This window comes from Tenebrio molitor, chromosome 5, assembly GCF_963966145.1.
Source record: "Tenebrio molitor chromosome 5, icTenMoli1.1, whole genome shotgun sequence".
Lineage (NCBI taxonomy): Eukaryota > Metazoa > Arthropoda > Insecta > Coleoptera > Tenebrionidae > Tenebrio > Tenebrio molitor.
Genome location: NC_091050.1, coordinates 4813379 through 4837817, shown reverse-complemented (window position 1 = coordinate 4837817; position 24439 = coordinate 4813379). Strand labels below are relative to the sequence as shown.

At 33.3% G+C, this 24439-nt stretch overlaps 1 protein-coding gene across 4 annotated transcripts in view; it reads left to right on the top strand.

Annotated features, from left to right (window-relative positions):
• The window catches only part of LOC138131063 (cyclic nucleotide-gated channel rod photoreceptor subunit alpha), an 85274-nt gene extending 61347 nt beyond the window's left edge, over window positions 1-23927 (top strand). For 2 of the 4 annotated variants that reach the window (XM_069047820.1, XM_069047818.1), the window contains 5 exons: window positions 3847-4140; window positions 8269-8406; window positions 10868-11035; window positions 13960-14178; window positions 19319-23927. In XM_069047820.1, coding sequence (XP_068903921.1) covers window positions 3847-4140; window positions 8269-8406; window positions 10868-11035; window positions 13960-14178; window positions 19319-19590 — 1091 coding nt within the window. In that variant the 3' untranslated portion in view covers window positions 19591-23927. Of the gene's footprint in view, window positions 1-3846; window positions 4141-8268; window positions 8419-10867; window positions 11036-13959; window positions 14179-19318 lie in introns of all 4 variants that reach the window. The other 2 variants (XM_069047819.1, XM_069047817.1) reach the window with 1 other exon arrangement.
• The last annotated feature ends 512 nt before the right edge of the window (window positions 23928-24439 follow it).

The following is a 24439-nucleotide window of genomic DNA, read 5'->3' as shown; positions in this document are numbered from 1 at the left end:
AGCTTTATCTAAATTCAATGTTTGTAAAAGAAATGCTAAAAGACTTTCTATATACGTGAAATGAGGCAGCAAATCGCATCCGCATGGTACCATCGAGTCTAGGAGTAATTCAATAAATAAACTCGACGTTCGCTAACATGAAATTGCAGCAGTTAATGGCTCTAAGACGTCTCTTTATGCAACACTTCTCCAAAATCCGCACTTAATCATAAAGTTAAATTAATACTGAAACTACTAAACAGAAATTAGCAAGGTAATTTATTCTAAATTTAGGGTAATGAGGTTTTATTAAATTTAATAATAACAGCGCCGATCCGATGAAATACTTTTTCCGCAAATGGTGGTTGTGCAATGCGGTAAAATCGCGCAAAAAGCGATTAAATTTCCCGAACAATATCAAGAGTCGGAAGTTAATTTTCAGCTAAACAGTTATTTTTTGGGATGCACAACCACAAGTAAACCGCAGGTGAACGGCGAAAACTTGTAGAACGTGACAAGGGATGTGTGCAACGCAACGATGCATCAGAGGGCCGAGATATTCCTGAAATAGTCGCAACCCGCCCCCCCCACGATCGATGGCTCCGGAGTTCTAAAAATAGCTTCGCGCGTCCTACATACCGCATACTCCGGGAACTGGGCTACGCGGTGACATTGACTTCTTGCCCAACTCGGTATAAACATCCAGCCCACTTCATAAATATTGACAGGAGATCAAAAGAAACAACCCCCAAAGTATTTTTCTAATGGCGTACAAGTATTTCAATATATCAGAGGCGTGAGCGGCTTTTTCCCGAATGGCGGTTTGCATTCGTGAAAAGTTTTTTCCAAGTCGTGATCGTCATTTCCAGGAAATTAAATTATGTGGTAACAAGTTGAAACTTCTCCAACTGTGTTTCAGATTTTAATTTTAAGTCACTGTGACGAATCGAATTACCTTGCAAACCAAAAAATTCTAATTATCTTCTTGTTTACAAAGATTCCAGATATAATTACATTTTTCAATTAAGTCTACGTATTTTGTTGCTGACGATTTAATGCCATAAATATTGAGTAAGCAGAACTAACTTCATTAAGCTTATCAAAATTAAAATCTTCGTCGAGGTTGACATTCATTAGAATTATTAAAAATGTAAATATCAATACACCGACCGTGAAGAAAAAACATCACCTAGAAAATAAAAATAGGTATTACATACTTATTATTATATTATTAATTACTAAATATACAATGTCAAATTATTATTATTGATTTATAGATGGCTTTTGGAAAACTCTTTTGCTGTCTGTAAATATTCTCTTGAATGCTATCACTAACAAATCTAATTAATGTAACATATTTTTTGAACTCACTAACTTCAAAATGACATTTCGGAAACGCAACAGTTAACCGGGAACGTAGATTTCTCGCACTATCTTTAGCAGTCATTCGTTGCTTTTTTTATAAGTACATGACAATACATTTTTCTATTTTGCACCTTTAACACAGTCATTACAACAGTCAAACGGGTTTCGAAAAGAAACTCTTTTCGAAAAGAAACTCTTTTCAATACCGGTTTCAGGAACATTTAGTTAAATTTTTAATGTGAGTAGTTGCTATGTGATCACTACACTTCGCGATACTTTAAATTCAAAACTTGTAATTGTTCGTCTAGTTACCAGTGTTACCAACCCTTTATATTGCATTATGTTTTGAAGTTTTTTTTTAATTTTAAATTTAAAATAGGCCAAAATAGAAAAAATATTGTATTACACTCGTTTTATAAGCCAGTTTGTCGCTCTTGTTTGCTTTATAGCACTCTTCGCTGCGCTCCTCGTGCTCTAAGAAACGCGTGCGAGAAAATGGTGTCTTATAAAACTCGTATAATAAATTACTATTTTCAGCAATAGTAAACTGAAAATGAACGTTAAGAAACCCTCGAAATATTAATCTACTTAATTTTAAAAGTTATTTGAGATATGTACTGCGATTGGCAATGTCCTAATTACTAAACACACATATGTTTATAGATATTAACTTAAAGCAACTCAAGAAAGTTTCCAACATCACGTTAATTAGATTACCGTTAAACTTCATGCAGTTATAATCATTAATGATGATTCTGAGCTTGAGCATGTCTGATGGCAGTAAACTTTTTGGTGAAATCTTGTTTCCATTATTAACCTTGTGTCCATACATTCGTAATATAACTCCGCCAGTTTCACAACGTTAACTGTATTAGAAACCTCTTTTAGGATAACGAATAAACAACTGAATTACATGCTATGGATAATATATGTTGATAAAATCTATGGTAGACACTTTACACGTGAAATGGCGAATCTGGGGTAGTGATATTTCGTCTGAAACTGAATCGGGAAAGGATTTAAAAAATTTATCATTATATTTTCCGCAAATGCCTGTATACTCTGCGGGGAATATCCCATGAAAGAATATTTCGGATTTCAGAGCTAAATGTACCCATCAATAAATCACAAAATTTTGATTGGAGGTTTATCCATCATCATATTTTCTCTAAAAACATCTGCGTTAACAACATGTACAAATAATCTTACATATCCAATTATATTATATCATACTTAAAAAAATTAAACTCAATCATTTACTTAACAAGTTTGCAACACTCATAATAAGAAAATTTATTTGACAATACTTTTGTTTTGTTGCAAAAAAGATTTAAGTTTTGCACATTAATTACGACGAGTAACGTAGGTAGCTTTACTAATAACGTACAGTATAAATCTATAAATAAATGCGCTAAAGGAACAAAAATAGAAATGTTCTACAACGAAAAAATTAGTCTTACAACATAATTATTGAATGCAAGCTTTTAAGAGTGAAATATGTCGTGGCACTTGCAGATGGTCCATTTAAAACATAATTAACATGAATAATGTCATTATTATAGCACCCCAAGTAATTGTTATCAAAAGATTAAGACACTTAAACAAAGAAACTTGGAACTGGGGTGTAGTAAATGTGAATCACAAGCCATTTCAATCTTTTAATAAAACTTACTTTGAGTTGTCAGATAACATATATTATGCCACTTTAAAGTTGCTGCTTGAAGAATCATACTCTTAACTCGATTAAAATATAATTATAAAGTCAAATAAACAATTTTAAGAAAGATATAACATATTCTGCTTGAAAGTAACTTTTTTATGCATGGTACGAGTAAATTAAAAAGTTTATCGAGTCTATACATTGTATCCGAGCTGGACAAAGGGATAGATCCAACACGTCCCCTATTGAAAGTGCATAGCCCTAATTTTGATGTTAGAAACCCTTTGAATCCGGGCAAGTTAACAAGTTAATGCTACTGTAATGCCACTGTCATTGTTGTTTGAAAAGGTCCTTGAGATGAATGTACTTTATGGGATTCAACTTAATGAAAATCGATCGCCCGATTTACGAGAATAACAAAGCTTTACGATGCATTTTGCTTTTCCAACTTTTTTACCATCTGTCAGCGTTCCGTTATGAGTTTTTGATCATATACAGTTAACTTTAATATTAGCATCTCTAATTTATATGATAAACAATTCATCAGAAACTACTACACAATTCAAATCAATTTCATTTTTTCAGAGTCAGTTTTTATTAAAGTCGACACCACAGTTTTCCAATAATCCTTTATAACTAGCTCTCTTTTAACGTTTGAATCAATTCCAGCTTTGTCTCATGTTTGCATTTTTATACCTCTTTAGATTCTAAGCTTGAAATTATCGAGTAATCTTGCAATTGACAATATGTAATTCTGAAAATAGGCCCCTTGCTTTGCTTATATCCTAGCATGAAGTAACGAGTACTATATCTGCCACTAATTACCACTTGTTTTGTTACAGCAAAACTGGACGGCGTCAAAACATATATGAGAATGCGCAGGGTACCAAACCATTTGCAGGTGAAAGTTATTAAGTGGTTCGATTACCTATGGCTTACCCAAAAGTGTTCAGATGAAGAAAGAGCCGTATCGTGTCTTCCAGATAAGCTAAAGGCTGAAATAGCAATCAATGTTCATCTAGATACTCTCAAAAGGGTGGAGATTTTTCAGAACACCGAAGCTGGATTCCTGTGCGAATTGGTGCTGAGACTCAGGCCCGTCCTGTTCTCCCCTGGAGATTATATTTGTAGAAAAGGTAAAATTTCATATTGACAAACTTAGTTAAATTTATTTTTAAATGTGCAAAGTTTCGTCTCCGCGGTTGCATGTGTACCTTAAAAGCTCCAGCGTTGTCGTCTGTGGTTTTCACATCTAAAGTTGGAACGTTCACGTACTGCTAAAATGGCAACGGCTTACCACATCACTTTAATTTGAATTTTCAAAATCACATACTCGAGGAAGCTTTGCAGGTGCCATCATTGAGCTAGAACGCAGTAAAGGAAACCGTATATGTACTTCATGAAACTAAAATTAGAATGATTGTCTGAAAAGAGCAAAAGTTCGTTGTTTATTTTTAGCCGTTTACTTTTATTAATACCAAAAGACCCGATGAAAATCAAAGCTCCTCTTTACACAAATCACTCTACTTAAGTATTTGTTATTTTTTAATTTTTATAGTTGTTAATAAATCTAGCTTTGTATTTATTACTTACTTATTTATTATTTATTTTTATTTTAGTATATTGTATAGGTAGAGCTTTCTGAAAGATGTAAACTGTTGCTGAATCTTTCTGGGTTAATAAAAATGTCTGAATGAAATACGTTACCTTTATTTAGCTATCAAAATATAAAAATTGCACTTGATTTAATTAAGATTGATAAAATAAACTACCATACATTTCAAAACATTTCTGATCAAGAGCGCCTGAATAAAACATAGTTTTTTTCTAATTTATGGTACAATTAATTTTGTATCTTCAAAGTAGCAGTAATTCATGAACACTTTCAAAATACAAGAACACATAAATATCAAGAAATGTTTATCAAAACCGGAAACCAGAAAATCGTCCTCCGTTTTACTTCACTACAGAATATATTTCGTAAATTATCGACACATCAATATTGCCATTACTAATAAGCAAACCTAGGCAATTTTACTAATTGGGTAAATTACAATGTAAACGGCAATAAATAATATTTAAATCAAGTATGACGTTGGTTACTTTACAAAACCAATTTGAAATACAGTGACAATATACCTACATAATAAAAGCTATGGGATTGTACGCATCTAAAAAATTAATATGTTTTATTTTTACATTAATTACCGAAACATTTTAATGTAGTTTTTTTATTAGAAACAATTCTGTAAAGATTAAAGAGAGAAAAACTATTGACGAGGCCGCTTGCGGCCAGTCAGACAATCTCAAGAATATTAAAGGATTTCGCGGCAAAGGTGTACACCATATTTTTTGTGCAACCGAAAATTTGTAATTATTATAAAACGAACAAGCAAAATTTACTTCACTGTCAATAAATTTTAGGTACGCGAAATACTCGTTTCGCGTATGGTTGCACAAAAACGTATTTATCGCTATAAAAAAGGAAGATACGTTTTTATCGATGTCATACTGACTCTTGCCTACAGTGTAAAGCATCACAATAATCATCAATACAATTTGACGATGTTGCTTGACTTCAATCATAAAACCACTATGTACCTAGCGATTAGTTCCGTGGCGCTCCGCTAGTACCCTATCCGGGCGCCTCGAGGGTTGCGCCCCGGATATCCCCACTATAGAAGTGAGTATCCCTACTCGCCAGCTATTGGCTGAAGTCGTTCAATCTTGCTATAAGACCGACTACGGAATCCTCCGGAGTCCGGAGCAGGAGTTCGTTAGCAACTTCAACTCACCATCTTCTTGCACTGACCGTCGGTCTCTAGTGTGACCGAGTTCCCGCAACGCCTGCTTGAACACAGAATCAATTTATACCAAGTACCTATAAATAAATCTTTTATTGTGACCGTTACCGTTACAAAAGTGGCGCCCAACTAAAGGACTTGCAGAATTTTGCGAAAACTCGTGTAACAACGAGGAAATTGAAAATTCCGCGAAATGTGACCAAGCACCCACAACGAGGAGTCTTCGCACAAACCCTGGAACAATGGCAATCCAGATGTCAGCTGAACAATTCAATCAGCTCCTTGAACAAATAGGAAATCCGGGACAATGCCCGACTTCCAGACACTTTCTATCGTGAACCGCCCGATTCGGAGGAACACGGACTAGCACACCGTCTGTAGTTTTGTACCGATACTCCCCGGATGACGACGTCGGAGAGCCCCTAGTTATCCAGTTATCCCGCTATTATATTTTTTTGACCCGGAATCCGGACTTCCGTCGGAGAATACGTCAAAAGCTGCGAGCTGCGTCGCATGTCAGAAGTACAAAATTTCAAACCAGAAGCCAGTTGGTTTGCTACAGACACCATAGGGACCCCAAGACGAAAAGTGGGTTCTCGTTGTCGAAGGCTGCACTTCCCAGTGGATCGAGTTGATTCCCCTAATACTTGCTACCACCGAAGCATAATTAATTATGCAACCTCACTCTTGGTCGAAATTTTCCTACGCTACGGGATACCCCGCCAAAGATATTGCCATCCGCTAGGTTTACCTTAAACAATGCTCCATGTCATCGGCCGCCTATATCACCCTCGGCCGAGAGCTTCGAACCCCTGTCGAAGTACAGTACGACATCTGGGAAGTAATTTCATTCCCGAGATACCATCCTACAGTTAGCTCGAGAAACCCAGGAAAGTAAACAGGACCGTCACAAGAGATAGGTATGCTACCAACGACACCAACCAACCCCAAGCTATCAACCAAGAGATTTGGTATTGATCAAGACGCACCCTATGAGTTCAGCTGCGAAGAACCTGACAGCATCCTTGCTGTAAAGGGCCCCAACAGTTTCATCATTGCCTCCAGACTCCCGGAACAGTCCAGAGGAGCTTTTGGCTACCTACTACGCTTCAGCCCTATTGAAGTACGTGGCCGAGGTCACCTACGGAAACAACAATAGGATCAGCACCCTCCGAGACGTTTTCGAGTCGTGAAGGGGGAGACTTGTAGCAATTAATTTCGTGGCGCTCCACTAGTACTCTCTCCGGGCGCCTCGAGGATTAGGTTACGCACCGCACATTGCCACTATGGAGGTGACTAGACTACACCTACTCGCCCGCTATTGGCCGAAACTTTTCAACCTCGCTGTAATGGTGAATAGTTTTCTCAGTGGGCAAATTTTAAACATATGTTGTTTCATCAGCAAGAATTAAACATTCAGTAATAAAAACCAACTAACCACTCTTATTTTATCAAATTTATCGCAACTAGTAAGCTTTAAATATTTTAACGCATCGTAATTTTAGCTTCTTCAGTTGAAAGAACATTTTATTTCTACTTATACTTATCGAAATATTTTTTCGTGTTCGATTCCCGAGATACTTAACGTGAAAAGTGGTATATAACTAAATATATAAATTTTTCAGTTTATATACCTAACTTGACATCTGTCAAAGATAACCTCAAAATTTACCTACAATTAATTCATGTTTTTCAAAATTTTTGCCTAAACGAACACAAGAAACGTTGGGTGCACCTCGGTCAAAAAATGCCTTTTGTCTTGGCTCGGCTGCGCTAGAAAACCCAGACTCGGACGAAAAAGATGCACTTTTTGGGCGTTGATACACAAATAACTATTTCAGGATCTATGTACTAAAACTACTGCAATAGAATACTAGATATGTATCTAGGTCAATAGGACAATAGCTAATGAAACTGAATCAGCGCTGTGAGAGCCGATTTAAAGACAGATTATAAAAATTAAAAAAATACTTATTTAAAAAAATACCTTCATATTCTGATTCAAACATTTGCAACAATAAAAAATGCCTAATTTTATTTAAAAAAATTAATTTGTTTCTTACTGTCCAAAACAGCAAAACAAGCATGAGACATTTTAACGTCCTTTCGTTTCTTATTAAACCTGTTGCTTCCCTATGCTGGAATAACCTTTGTAACGGTTATATCTGCTATATGCCTAAAATATTTACCTACACAACATGTAAATGTCAGTGGATATTAAAACATTACTTTGAGCTTGTAATGAGCAAACTGGGACTGAAATATAAATTAATAATTTTTCATCATCTAGTCTAGATCGTCGCAGAGATCGATAGATACTTGAAATGTTCCCTTTATTTCTTCATAGTGTAATAGTAATAATTATTCTTCTGCTTATTTCCTGATACTTAAAGAACATTCTACTTCTACAATAAATTTGCACATATTTTTTTTTGTTACAAGAAATTAATTTATTTCCAGGCGAGGTCGGCAAAGAAATGTACATAGTAAACCGAGGTCGCCTTCAAGTAGTCGCCGACAACGGGAGAACAGTGTTAGCAACATTAAAAGCCGGAAGTTATTTTGGAGAAATTTCTATCTTGAACATGGGCACGGCAGGTAAACACCTTGGTAAATATCAGCAGGCAGGCCCAACGATTCTTGGGGGTGCAATACTTCAACCTCTGCATGAGATAAAATTTAAAATCCTGCCCGGCTTGTATTTGTCAACCCTTGCAAAACTCTCGTACTTTTAATATATTTCTTTGGGGAAGGATTAATAAATGCATCACTGTTTCAACACGACCAAACACAACCCGCAAGGTTCAATTACACAATAAGAGTTGTTTCGCATCACTTATTTTATGGCGGTCTGGTTTTTCGCTTGCAGAATAGAGCATCCAGAAAATGAAAGATTGCACAAGTACTTTATCGAATGGACATCACGTCCCTGAGCGGGTCACCCGGAAACTGTGGAATGATTGAAAAAATCTGATAAATCTCAAAAGCAGATAAGTAAGAATTTTCAGCTCGACACATTTATCAATCCTTGCCCAGACTTACATATCTCTTTAAAATAACATTTAAATTTATATAAATATTATTAAATGCCAACAAGCACGTATCTTAACAAAAACTATTTTAATTACATTAATTACAACGATTTACGTAAAATTTGTGATTAACTGTTTTCACCTAAATAATTTATTGTGTGTGTTGTTTACAGCATTTCTTTTTCACTTATGTTTAATTATGAAACGCTTTGCTCGTACCTTTTATTGTAAAAAGGAATGCGCCCGTTTTCGTTAACTTATTCAAAAGAAATACATATTCGTCGATAATTCGAATTTTTACTTGTATTTATCATATTAAACGAAGAATCGTCTTATTCTATTTTATTCTACTAACAACAAAAAAAGTAATGGGGTTTGCGTGTTTCAAATCCTCAATAAAATATTTATTAGAAGAATCTATTGGCACTAAGCCAAATATTTTACGCTATATACGATTAGTGGTCTCATTGTTAACGATAGAGATACAAAGTCCTAGCGCTTATTAACAAATGTCTCTAATTTTAAAAAAGAGTTGTTTAAAGTAATAATAGGAAGTGCAAATTGCAGATTAAAAACACAAACAACGCAAAAACTGAGGTTAGATTTAAACAGCTGCAGCACTCGTCTTAAAAAAGACTGATTTTTCAAACTGCAGTTTTGGTTTGAGAACGGTTCTTAGATGAATGAGTCACCGTTACCAACAGTTGACCGAGTCGCCGTCCAGTAGTATACATAATAATGTAACCCTCAGCTACACTTTTGCGATGAAAGATTTTTTTTTATGTGTGGGAAATGTTTAAAAGAGCGCCGCGCAATACTCCTCTTTCACGTGACTTAGATTCGGCAGTTCGCTATCCCTATTTCAGTCAATGGAAATCGTTGTTAAGGAATCATACGACACATGAATTATATTCTCTCTATGAAATATGTATATTCAACCTCAAAATAGCTATTTATGTAACCAGTTAGGAAATGCCTTATTTTGTGTAATGAATGCGATGTTTCCGGGACGACCGAAGTAAGTTCCCGCAAAATCACATAAGTTATACAAAATAGCATTTCATACAACAACTTATTCTAATCTTGACAGAAAAGGTCCTTTAAACCTTAAAGCAACGACGTAGTTGCATTTCGCTTGTCAGTTTCAAGTTTTGATCACCAGCTGGGAAATTTTTTTTGTTTCTTAACAGTTACGAAAAAAGTACCGTTTCGAAACTTCAACCAATTTTGAAATGTAACACATTACATGTCAAAATTAGAAAACATATTTTTTTACCCAAGTAAAAAATTACAGTTTTTATGAATAGGAAATAACTTTGAAGGTAGATTTTTGATACATTGAGTACGGACATTTTTTTTCGAATTCTTTCAAGACGCTAATAAAAACATGTAAAGAACTACATTACTTATAGCGCGTGAGCAACAATTACTGTTTGAGTTGGCAATAAAAAAATTTACTTAAAATTGACAAGACTGTGAATTATACAGTGTGAACATAAAGTTTTGGATCAAAATTTAAAATAACATTATGTGATGTTTTTAGGAAAATCGCTCAGACAGCTCGATTTTATTTCGAAAAATGCCATCCTGTGACGTGCAATTTGTTTAAGTGACGTCATTGGTTTTTGGATTAAAGAAATTGGTACCTGACATAACAATTTTTTGAGAAAATAACAAAGTGTAACTTTCTGTTTTGCCCTTTCCTCAGTCATATTACAACATACTGTTTTTAAATTTTTATATTTATTCATGAATTTGCAAACATTTTTAGAAAACTTGTAGATATATTTAAGAAACAATAGACCCAAGAAAATGTATTTCTTTGAATAAAATAAATAAACGAATTTTTCTACTTTTGTAAAGGATTGTGATAAGTATCTGTAATGTGTTTTGTGTTACAAATACAAAAATGCATTAAAACATTCGATGTTGGCATGTTTTCTATACCTACACGTTTCTGTTGGTTTCAACAATGACAGGCAGATAAAAACACGATACTGCTTTAAATACTTTAAATAATTTCGTAGGAAACAGGAGAACGGCAAGTGTGAGATCAGTGGGTTACAGCGATTTATTTGTATTGAGTAAAAAGGACATGTGGGACGTTTTAAAAGAATATCCTGCAGCCAGAGTTCGTTTGGAAGCTATAGCCGTCAAGAGACTTGAGAAATATAAGAGGGCGCCTCTGGAGAAAGGTAAGTGTTAGACCCTATCCTCTCATTCCTAGATTGCTCAAGCACTTTCATTACTCTGTAAAGTCCTTAACTGATTGATCGATCATCGGTAATATTCTTTAAGAGCCTTATCTGTTTAGGATTAAGTAGGCACTTTATTCTTAACTTCTTAAAATACGTACTTAAATATTGCTTGTCTTTCTTTGTGCAACGAACAATTCCCTATCCGCACCTAAGCATTCCACAAAAATAAATGGAGAAATCACGTAAAGGATTGTACTCAACCTTGTATATTTATAAATAATTCCGTGGAACGTGCAGGAAACGCTCACAGTTCTCAACCTCTCCAATTTGGACTTCATACATAATATAAAATATATTATCTTGAAGCCAATACCGCACTCCACGCAGTAAATTACCTTAGAATTACACGAAAACAAAGCAACTTTCCTCGCGCAGTAAAACAGTAATAAAAATATCCCTGAAATAAAATCTTTGTGGTATTTTCAAACGTACAGCAATTTTCTTATTAGTGCAACGAAAATATTGATAAAAACTTCGAGAAAATCTCGATTTATCTTATTTCCAAAAAGAGTCCCTAAGGGTTTTCCTGTCTGTTCAAAGCTCTTATAATCGCCCTAAACCAACCGATCGTCCCGTTTCCTAACTTAACAGAGTTTATAAATTTTTGGTATCTACAAGATAAAATCGTTAATACCGACTAGGGATTTACTTACACCCACACTTGTCCATGGATTCTTTAAATAGATTGCTTCTTTCCTCCTAAGAGAGAGCTATAAAAAGCTTTTATTATGACATTTTGTATCGTACATAAAAAATATTGGTAGTTCACAGTAAACGACATAAAACATTTGTTGAATTTCTCGTTCTAGACAAGATACAGTAGGTCCATTCGCAGTTTTTATTTTCACTGAACTCAGAAACATATATTTTCGATACATAATACTTATATTTTTCTTATTATCTATTTATTATATTTTTAAACCAACGAATCAAAATGTCACCAAACCTGAAAATAAATTGTGCATCTTGCCATACGTCCTGATATTCCATGCGATTGCGATCAACAATTATGTACATACTTAGATAAGGGCGGCTATGACTTTGACAGTGTCAGATTTTTCACATTTTTGCTAACTCAGCTAATAAACGTCAAATAACTGTCACTATGAATCAAATTTTAACGCAAAAATGGTTTTTACTTCAGAACATAAAAAATTCGTCAGTGAATCTTACTTTCGTAATGGTGTTTTGGTTTTCACTAATGGAGAACTGGCAATTGATATACAGCGCTGTTGCCTGTTTGACCGAGTTTCGGCAAAAATTTCCAAATTTAAATTGAAACAGGTATTTGCAACCAAAAATACTTCCGAGTATTCCAGAGCATCTGTGGACGTACGTCCAAAATCTCAAAGACTTTTTTGATCTTGTTAATCGCACGGTACTTATTGTGTACAAACTTTAATGTCTGTTTCAATTAATCAGTTTACTCCAAATATTTTTTACGAAACAACAAAATATTTGTTCAGTATTTTTCTTGAAACTACAAACCGTATTTTCTTTTTCATTTATTTGAAAAAAAATACAAAGCTTCAACAATGGTGGCGTGAAAACAAAAACTGCTTTCCCATAAGGTGTAGTTTTTTAGCTATCAAAATCACAAAAGCGAGAACTATTCGTATATTGTTCTGCACCTTTTTTTCAGACATTTATGAAAAGGTTTTACATGATCGTCAGAAAATTGTATACGTTCAATTACACCCCAAAGGTTAACATTCGTTTTCGCATTTCTCCTAACATTCTTCCCTTTCATAACGTTACTTTGGGGTAAATTGTTCTTGAATCGATTACTGTTTGATGAAAATTGGTAATAGACGGAACACAGTCTATTATGTGATACTCGTATTCGTCCACGAAATGAATTTACTAGGAAAAATATTACAGGACTCTGTCAGTTCGTCTTCTTATTTTTGAGTAAATGAAATTAAGTTGATAAATCTATAAAACATTTTCCTCGGTATACAAAACAAATTAAATAAACTCTTCCGTACTGACTAAATATTGACAACCAGCGTTATTTTCTCTGTTTAATGAGACAATTTTAAATCACCCGTGAAGCTTTCTAAAGAAAATTAATACATCAATTATTCAGTACTATCTACCTCTAAAAAGAATCATTAAATAGTACATTAAAATGTATTATTTTGTATCATTTTAGCTAAATACATTTTCCTTGCATTAGAAATTCCCTCAAGTCCAGCGAAGTTGTGTAACCCAAACTATGTTTACTAATGTCGGGTGTTGTAATTTTATTACATTACAAGTTGCTGGTGCATAATTAAATATTAATTTATGGTAATCGCACTGTAGGGTAATTTATTTAAATTTACCAAAAAATGTAGTAAGAACATCGTTAGCTAATTAAGTTAACATGAATTGAACAAAATATTTTTTAAAGCACTGAATAATACATGCAATACTCGTACTTGCAAACTAGGTTTTCAATGTAGAAAAATGGATATACACGTTCACTGGTAGAAAAGCGTGCAAGATATGTTTTGAATGCTACTCCGACTTTCGTATTTATTTAATAATTATTTTCATAATTACAACAACTTAAACTCAATTGACACAATGTAAGTTAGAAAACGCCTCGGGCCTATTTAAATAATTGGCAATTTCGCCATGGCAACGTGTAAATTGCTAAAATTTCTGGGAATTTCCGGGTCCCAGTTCAATGAGCCGCTCGTCACCTGGATAATTTAATAACATCTGTTTATTTATGCATTTACCTTCCCGATTCACTCTGCCGACAGCCAAATCATAATTACTAATATGGCTCACCCAAAATTAATTGCACAGATAATCTCGACACAAGAGTTTGAAGGGTATTAACTGGTACAACTTAGCAATCTTTTTTACAGCTGCAATGGGTCGAAGTCAGTCCACACCGGGTTTAGTAGAATCGCGAGGTAAAGTTCCTTTAGAAGATATGTGGGTACCTCCAGCCTTGGTAGGATTTACACCGGCGTATCCTAGATCATTAATGGGATCTCCGCCCAGACCTGTACCAGATAGTCCCTTAGGATCAACAAGCAGCGGCAGAAGTCATCATCATACTCCGGCTTCCCATGCAAGATCAGGTAGGTGTAGATGTGCGATAAAACAATTTTCAAACCACGTTTATTCCTCGATGCAATTGACTAAGGTTATATCGAATATTGCTGCAGGTACTAATATGTTTTAAATTGCCCAGTATCGACATAACGATTAAATACGGACGATTGTCGTTGCACCGAGTGGGTTGGCTGAATGAATAATTGGTTGGTTGGTTAATACAAAAAGTCCTAATTATAATATTCATTAAAATTAATTATTTGTATTAGGATGCAGTGAATATTTACGGATGTGTAAATACATGTAATAAGTGCAGAATTTATATTTACTTTTTTAAATTTCGACAAGCAGTGAATTTTGGTTTGTCCACTACACAGCCTCCTCCATATAAAACAATCTGTTCACTTTGTCCGCGACCCTTGAACCTTAATCCAATTTACAGATGACATTTTCTATTCTCGCAGTTTAAGCTCAAATAAGAAGTTATTACTTATTAGATAAACGTGCGATAAAAGCCCACTTTTATTGCATGCGTAGTTTTATCTGATTTCCTATGGGTATACATATTTGACGGATTTTTATAGGCAATAAAAAACAAACAAGGATCCGTTCGAGGCTTCAGTAAATATTTAAAGTTGCCCTTATTTAACTAATGAACTTTATCAAACTTGTTGTTTTACTTTCAATGCATATTAGCTAGTTAAATTAGCTTCTGTGTTTTTCGAAAAAAAATTACGAAAAACAAGAACAAAGTGAGTCAGTAGTTTCATATTAAGTGATTAGGTAACACGTTTTAAATTTGACACGGAATCTTCTGAATATGCACTACAGACATCTCAAAACTAATATTTATATATTTTGTCTATTAACGGTTGGCAGACTTTTTAGCACTGACAGTTGTCAATAGTTTTATGTCATAATCAGTATAAACAAGTGTACACTGTGCTGTCAAATGTCACTGCTGTGCTGTCTTTAAAAATTGCATGTTGCCAACTTCATAATAAAATCACAGCCTACTCCAATTCCGAATTTATTTGAAGGCACGGTGCAAGAAAATATTGATTTGGTCGTCAATACGATTCTCTATGACAGACGAGTTACAATGAAATTTATAACAGAGTTATGGATTCTCTGCAGGTAGCGTTGAAAAATTTAGAAAAAATAACTACCGAAAGGTACCGGTTTTTGAGACAAATGAAACCATCATATCCGGAATGACTTTCTGGAAAGATTTGTTACGATAAATGGAACTTGAATATGTATATTATTTCATCTCACTCAAAACGCTAAAATATGGAATGGAAACACTAACTCTTTGATAAGTTCATGGAACCTCTGCAGCAGGAAAAGTTAGCGCAACAGTTTTATGGGATTTTTGTGGTATATTTTTAAGCAAAAACAAAGAAAATTGCGAGATATGCTTTTCCAACGCCTGCATTTTCATGACTGCTATACAGAAAACAGGTTTCAAAATATTGAAACACCCTCTATTCGCCGGATGCTGTTACTATTTATACATTACTATTTATTCCCAAGATTAAAAGAGCCATCACGGTATGCATTTTCGTAACGTAATGGTGACAAGGTAAATGGGTATCTGGAGATTTTTGTAAACGCATCAACCCATTTCAGTATCACTAATTACATGTATTAATGTTTTAAGAGAATATCTTGATGAATAAAATTGTTTTCCTACTTTTTTGCTGCCTCAAAAAATGAGCTAGCTCTGCATTGTAGGGTTTTACAAAGAAAACTCGTTATAAGTTACCAGAGACAGCTTACAATTTTATAAACATCGTTCAACACCAACAAGTGTACCTATTAAAAAATAAAATATTTTGCATTGGGAATGAGAATTAAAAATCATGTAGGTACATACTGTTAGAAATTCTGTCAGAAATTAAATCAGTGTAAAATTGTAGATAAGAGATAAATAGGTAATCGTTTATATGTATTACTAATTTGTAAAAGCTTTTTGAAATAAAATTTTAATGGTCGATCGTCAAGAGCTTACTTTATGAAAGCAGCTAAACCAGAAAATCTATGATGTCGCAGAAATCATCCGCAATGCTATTGACGTTTTCAACGAGTGTGGGTTCGCCGAGCCGAGGCGTGCGATTAAGTCAATGGACGTCACATTCAACATTTGGTGAAAAATGTGTGACCCCAAGTACTCACACCTGTTGCTTACTACTATCAGTGATGAAATGTTACGTGAAGTAATGTAACAAGTGTCTACGTTTTTCAAATATACAACATCATCGATTTGATCCTTGGAGTAACAATGTTCAATAACGTATATGTGTATATAGCTACATACAGATACATACAGATCGCTAAAAAGTATGAATCAAATGTTTTGGACACGGTTTGTCGGAATTTGTGTAGATCGTCTTTCGTACCGTTGTTAAATATAATGATTTTGAAAAGAGCTTTTTTCTGGGTTAAGTAATAGATATCTAATATATAGTTAAAATAATGTGTAATCTTAATTTTTACAACAAGAACATAAACCCGATTTTTCACATTAACACAATTATGTGGATTCAAATTGGATGACCCATGCAGTTGTCTCTTTTTGCCCTTTCCATTTCCCGGGAAATGCTTCATCTAAATATTGACGTACATATTTGACGTCCAAAATGAAGTGGTACTTGGTCTTGCTGAAACCATATGGTTTCAGCTGAGATAGCCCGATTTTCGTAGTATGGGAGTATTTGTTTATATCTGGGAACACCTGTTTTTGCAAAAGTTCTAGATTTCTTTCTAACATCCAATTGCTATTAACAACGAAAAACCGATAATATGGTGACCACACCAACTTTTACACTTAATCTTTTTTAAAGTAAAGATTCATCTTGTCCTCAAAAGTGAATCAAAAGATTTTTGTAGCAAGAAGTTTACTTCCGGAATACCGAGTGCCTAGATAAAAAGATTAAACTTTAATAAAGCATTAATAATTGAAGTTTCACTAATTGTAAGACGGACTAGCTCGATATAATCACCTAATTTATTTTGTTATGGATCTTATTAAGCTTCTCAAGAGAAGAAGTTTTATTTGAAGCGTTCTAAATGAGTTCTTTCTACAATAATGAAACGATTGGGAAAACTGAATAAATGCATAAATGTGAAGTTTCATTTATATAAGTTGTGTAACTGTATTGTTTTTAAAAAGAAACTAAAATAATTTCGTCGAAGATCGATAATTGTAATTTTAGACGGATTTCCTCCAAGTTCCTGTCAAATTTAACAAAGTGTCCACACGTGTTAATCATTTGAAAGCCGGCAATTAACAACCTTATTCCCATAAATTACAGTTCTACCAAGAGTTAGCCTCTAGTCCAGTGATTTCTGCTTTGGGGAAATTGTAGTGTGAGGTGAGGTGTGAGTACACATCAAATATCATATTACACTGTAAGCTGATAGTGCACGATCCGAGTGCGCAAACAGTGGATATAATTAAGGACACAGCAGCAACTCGTTCAACAAATTGAAATCTAATACTTTTCCAAATGACTCACTGAAAATGATTGACAATACGGTATCTTAATTTTTCATCCAAACAAGAAATTAAGAACACTACAATTATTCTTTAAATAAAACGTAATACCTATAGCCTGTTCACTTGTCAAAGATATCAAAGTATAGTGTCGTGAAAAGAAAGAAATTACCTTAAAAAAAATTAAAATTGACTTACTACGGTGTGTGGGAGAATTTAAAAATTTAATCAAACTTTTCATTTTCTCCTTGCTTTTAAAATTCAACGTTGCTACGCCATTTGAGAGAAAAAAAAACTATGAACCGTCACAGAAATGTCAACTATATCCTACCCACACAGTTGCCACATAAATTTTCGTACATAGTTGCCATACTTATCCACAAAAAATATGAAAAATATTAAATTTTGCTTCTTAAGTTTCTTGATCTTTAATAACACCACCTAGTCATAATTAAAATATCAACATAATAAACTCTTAAAGAAAGCTATTAAAAGTTTTGAAAAGTAGAAGAACTTAATGATTTATTATATAAAATGGGCTTTTATTCAAGTAGTAAGCCGCCGTTAATATACCTCACATAATTTGTTGATTTATGAGGGGTGAAACTTTCGTAATAATTCTTTTCCATGTGTTATTTCCTTATCATCTAATAAAAAGTTTTTTACATTAATTTATCGATACTCGTTACTTAAAAAATAATTAAAACAAATGTCTAAAGATGCGTTAATACAAAATTTCAGGAATCTTCAATTATTTTTTCCGATGGTAATGATATGGATTAAATAGCTTATAAGGAAGTATTCCCATTTGGGGTCGGCTTGCGAAGAAACTAAAGGTTTTTACCTACCTATGCAGAAGCATTAGATGAAGTCTAGGTAACTTTATCCAAACGAACACGGAAAACGTTACATATTCAATATTCGTGCGCTATCAATTGTTAGGTATTCGGCCTGTTTGGATCACTCGGCTAACGCCTCGTGCTTCAAACTTCGGGCTCATACCTGAAAAGTGATCTGAGAGCGCTACTCATATGAAAATAACTATTACATGTTCCTAGATTTTATCTAAAGTTTTCGCCTATGCCATCAGTTTCCTGCGAAACTGACCTTCAAGTGGGAATGCTTCCTTGTTAAATTTAAAAAAATTACTAAAATCTGATGGAACTCTTGAGTGATCATAAATTTTGTCAGGCCTTCTGGAAATGTAATTTCGAATATTTTTTGGCCTATTACCAGGCATTGTTTAAAGAAAAGTTAAAACGATAACATTAATTATTGTCGATTAAAATAAATGGTTTGTTGGGCTTATTCCGTAATAAATAATAGATTTTTGTTTATTTAACGCTTGTTGGTACTTCAACACTTTTTCTAACTTTAATAAAAACATACTCAATTAAAACTTACATACCTGCAAATATTTGAAAAATTTGTTAATACAAACACGATACAAACATTTGATTTTGATTTCATTTAATGGGTAGGTGTTTTAAGTTATATTTTTGTTAAATAAAAATAATGCAAAATTATTCCTTGGCAAAATCTCTGCGATGTCGAAAGGTTGACACTGCAACTGGATTACCCTTTCCCTTATTAAACAGTGCTGTAGTTATTAGTGTAGCAAATTAATATTTACTGGTGATGATTTACGAAATTATTCATGATTCCAGGCACAACTTTGCACTGCGACAGCATGACGCAGCTGGTGTCAGGAACGGCGTCTCCTCTCTTGGGTTCTCACGAAGCTCTAGAATCGGAAATCAAGAGACTACGTGAAAGACTTCACACCGTCGAAACGGAGAATGCGGCAATGAGCGAAAAACTAAACCAGCAACAGTGGGAGCTGGAGAACAGACTGGCCGAAATAGAAATGCAAATATGCGGTTCTAGATCTACAAGTAGCTTGGAAGACAACGAAAGAAACAGAGAGAGCATCATTTAACAACAAAATGCGCTGCCTTACCACATACTGAGAACGCCAACGTACGCGTTCGTTCAATATATTGTGTAACGGCGGCATTCCATTTGACATTTAAAAACGATTTTTAGTGAATTTTTACCGTTGCCAAATTGTCTGGTGGACCGTTCACAAAATAACTGCCAAAAATTTATGTAAATTTTCCCTAAGTTTAGTGTACACACGACCCTGTGAGTGAAACATATGTGTTATATTTGTCATGGTGCTTCGATCGATATTCGATAAATGCGTCAAACGACGGTGCGTTTCTATACATAATTAAATGGTGTAAAAGTCTTCAGAGGAACACGTTATTACATCAGTTCACATCGCATAATATAAAAAAGTATACCTGGTACATGCCTTTCTACACCCCACAAGAACCCTAACGAATTATTCAACAGTAACGTCAAAGATCCGCTTTTTATTCTAACATTAAATAATTTAAAACATCCTCCTCGAGAAGTTAAAAGCCGCGCATTAACATTTCCTGAATTCGCAAATTTTACTTTAAACGACTGTCTACAATTAAGAATGGGACTGACTATACGTTACATCAGATTCTATTATGGCCATAATAATTTTCTCCCTAACTGGGTAATGTTGATTAACCCAATTAAATTGAAATCAATCATTCCCGCCATTAGGTTTCTGTCAAGGAACTTATTTTCGAAATTAATTCTTGTTTTACTACTAACTACTTACTTACTTACTAAACTTTTTACACTTATTTTATTAAATACGATAAAGCCGAACGTGGCGATAACTTAAACGCTATGATGGTACTTTTAAAATCAGAAGGAAGATTGACCAAAGGCACGCATAAAGCCTACAAAATTTGATCCAAGGTCGAATTTAGTTTCTTACAAAAGTTTTACGTTGGAAGAGTTGAAAAGACTACACACAAGAATCACAGCGAAAACTATAAACTCAAATGCTTGAAAGCTCGTTTGTTGATTTATGATTTCAGTAAAATTAAATTTATTAATTAAATAAATTAAAATGCATTTAATGCTAAATGCAATGGTTTTCAAATTTTGTTAAAAATCTTCTTTTTTTATTTACTTAAAGATTATACAGTGTGTATCTGAAATACGTGTGTTAATTTTAACCAGTGGAAGAACTCGCTAATTTATTAAACTTTTCAAAATTCAGAAAAGTTTTCCAAAATTTTTCACCCCGCGATTTTTACCAAACGAGTAATTTATTCCAAATTTTGAATCAATTTGTAACGGAAAACGCCCAGATGGGATGACTTTAGTACCGTGAATTAAAGGTCAACCTTTGGTTTGGGACGTTACTGTTGTAGATACACTTGCAGACAGTTACGTATTGAAATCATCTGAAGTCTCAGGTTTTGCCGCTGAAATGGCTTGCAAACGCAAACATAGCAAATATAGTTCAATCATTTCGTCAAACTACGTGTTTAAAGGTTTAGCATTTGAAACCTTAGGCCCTTGGTGCAAAGAAGCCATCGATTTCATTAATGTCATCGGAAACCGACTTATCGCGGAATCAGGCGATTCAAAATCAAAGAAATTCCTTTTCGAGAGGATTTCCCTTGCCATTCAACGTGGAAACGCTGCAAGCATTCGGGGCACTTTTCCAGATTCCGCAATATTATCGGAAATTTTTGTATTATAAAACAAAAATGTTTATGTAATTATGTTATACTTAATATTTGTAACAGCTTTTCGTAAAAAATTCAAATAGAAAAATGTTTCATTTAACAAATTCTGCTACGTGTTAAAATTAACACACGCATTTTAGATACATCCTGTATATATTTTTTTAAATCCTAAACATCATATTTTCAGAAAATCATTTTATATGAATTACTTTAAATTAAGATCAAAGAATAAGCTAAGTTTAGTGCCTTTTCTAAAATGACAATATGCGAACGTAAACGATAATGGAAGTGCACTAAAACAGATTGTTTTCAAACAAAATTTCGAGTAGGTACATTACTTTATCGTAGTATCAGTTAATATGTATACCCAAATCGCAAAGATAAAATATTCATATTTTATTAAAATACATAGATATGAATAGGACCAGAATATTTCAACATTGTCATCACTCATCAGTTTACGTTAACATTTACATTTTACGAATGGTTGTTTTCAATTACCAAACTGTTACAGCTTTCATAAATAAAAATCACATTTAGTATTGAGAAACGTAAACTAAAATACCTTGATTATTGAGACTAATCATAGTACTACACATTTCAACAATAATACCTACCCGTGAATAGGTACTATCATTAGTCACAAGTAAAAGTTACCGTCCGCCATTATTCGTTAAATACAAGCTGGAAATGTGGTAACATTTCTTAGAACATAATAGGTATTATAATATAATTCTCTCTACGTATAATTCATATAACTGTCTCCATTAACCACACATAATACATCTTATACAAAATATAAAATAACAATAATTTTTTAGATATTTCCGAAAGAAACCGGTTTCTTTGATAAAACTGTAGAGAAATTCGTTACCGATTTCAAACACACCCCTGATTCAACTAAATAATATATTTCTAAATTTTTCAAAATAACAACAATTTTTCGTCAACCATTTCCATCATTTTTTTAATGAATAGTATAGAATATCAATTCGATTGAGTCAGTGGATCTTTTTTATAACTTTCAATATCCAAAAAAGATGATATTTTAAACGGTACACACCAAAACGTTTTTATGAAATAGTATACAAGAATGTGATGTGAGTGGTTTTTTGAATACAATATACAAACAAACTAAAGAAAAACATAACGTGGTCCTCTGACAATCATTGTGTACTTTACACAAGCATGGTACTATGACCTTATTCAATTTTAATTATAATAATTATTACAAAGACTCTAATGAATTAATTCAGTTATGATGAATGAGATCTAAACGGGGTGCATGTGCAAAAAGAAAAAAAAATGAAACGGCATTACGATTTTCGCTTCGTGTGCCGGTTTCAAAAGGGCGGCCCGCGTGCAGGGACCAAACTTATCCTAAGTTATGATGCGCATCTGAATCTTTGATTCTTTCTGATACAAAACGCGACTCATTTGAATCAATTGCTAATGTGACGTAGTACAGAATGTTAAACAATTTTTTCACATAATGTCATCGTACGTAAACGGTTTGTGATCTATGAAAATAGGGACAGTTTTCACTTTTAAAAGGTTTACACACATCAGTACTTCCTACAACATCATTGTAAAGTGAAATAATGATTTTTTAATGAGTTTAAGGAATTAGTATTAAATACTAATATAATATTTTATTATAAATAAAACAATATGTATAAAACAGGTCATAAATTATTCGAATTAACTAACTGCATAAATAGTTAATAGTACTGTGACAAATACACTAATTATACATACACTAATTATGAAAGTGCCTAAAATAAGAGTATTAAGTACTAGATTTTTAATAACGTAGGAAAATATTATAATTCTGATTTTATTAATTAAGATAAATCATTCCAGACATCGGACCGTATTATGTAAAATTTCGACATGAAACTGGTGAAGCTTCATTAACTCATTAAATTTAAAACATGGACAAAAACAGTTTTCGTTCCGTACTACGCATGTTAAGCTTAAAGAGCTTGACACACACATATTCACTGAAAGCATCAAGGACGTTTGCGACGCTCTAAAAGTGAAAGTATTACTGCCATGTTTATCACTCTTAACGTCTTTAATCTCGTTCTAGTCCATAGTTTTAGCTAATTAGTCTTTTTTAGAGCAGTCTTTTAGATGCAGTAGATCCTTTCAAAGTTTGCTTCATCTGTTGACATTTCCGTAGTTTGCTGAATTAAAAAGAAATGAAAACCCACCACCAGTGAGACCAAATACTTTAAGATATTTTACCTGTACATTGCTTACGAATAGTATTATTCGAATTAAGAATTTGTACAATTTTCTGTTATGAAATCAATTTCCATACGAAAGTTTTAAAATATATTACTTAATGAATTGGTATAGAAGCAAATTTTACGAATATATGATATGTTAACAAAAATATTTGTTGCTATATTGTTATATAGGTATATTTATAATTCGAATCGTGTTTTTTACATGTACGTTTCAGTTTTAACATGACAAGTCTTATGATAAGAAATCAATACGAGTCTCATATCACGGACTTCATTCACTTTATTATTATTTTATTTGTTATATCGTGCCCAAGACAGCACAGTTAATATTACGATTTTATCTCCTTAGCTGATTCCATTATTCAATTTTCTCAAACGTTTTCATTGTTATACCCAATTATTAATATGAATCCCATTAATAAAAATTTTTAATTCTATGTGCTTATTTTTTCTCATTTACTCGTGGAGAATACATACATGTACCAAAAACGTAAATCGATGTTTTGGAAAGACAATCCTGTGAGTCTGACAATGATTCGAGTAAGAGAAATACAGTAAATTTGAGTACCCACCTTCAGTTAAAAATTGTTTTTCAATTCATTTTTGTGGTCGAAACCTAACCATGTAACTCACTGTTTTTAAAACCTTCAGTTACTGATATCTAATATTACAAATTGATTTATTCAACTGAACGAAAGGCATTTATGACAGAAAATGATTTTTCTACAGCATTTTTGCACTTATTTCAAAATAAAAAATGAAGTTTATTTCACAAATAAGGAAATATTTTTCGATTTCCTCATTAGTATGGAAATTAAATATTAAAATATGAAACTCATGAACAATTATTATTATTATTGATTTAAAGAGTTTGAGGTTATTGTTAGATTTTATTCATAATAATGGGTGTTCTTCGTTCCCAAAAAGCTCATTTCCTTACTAATTGCAC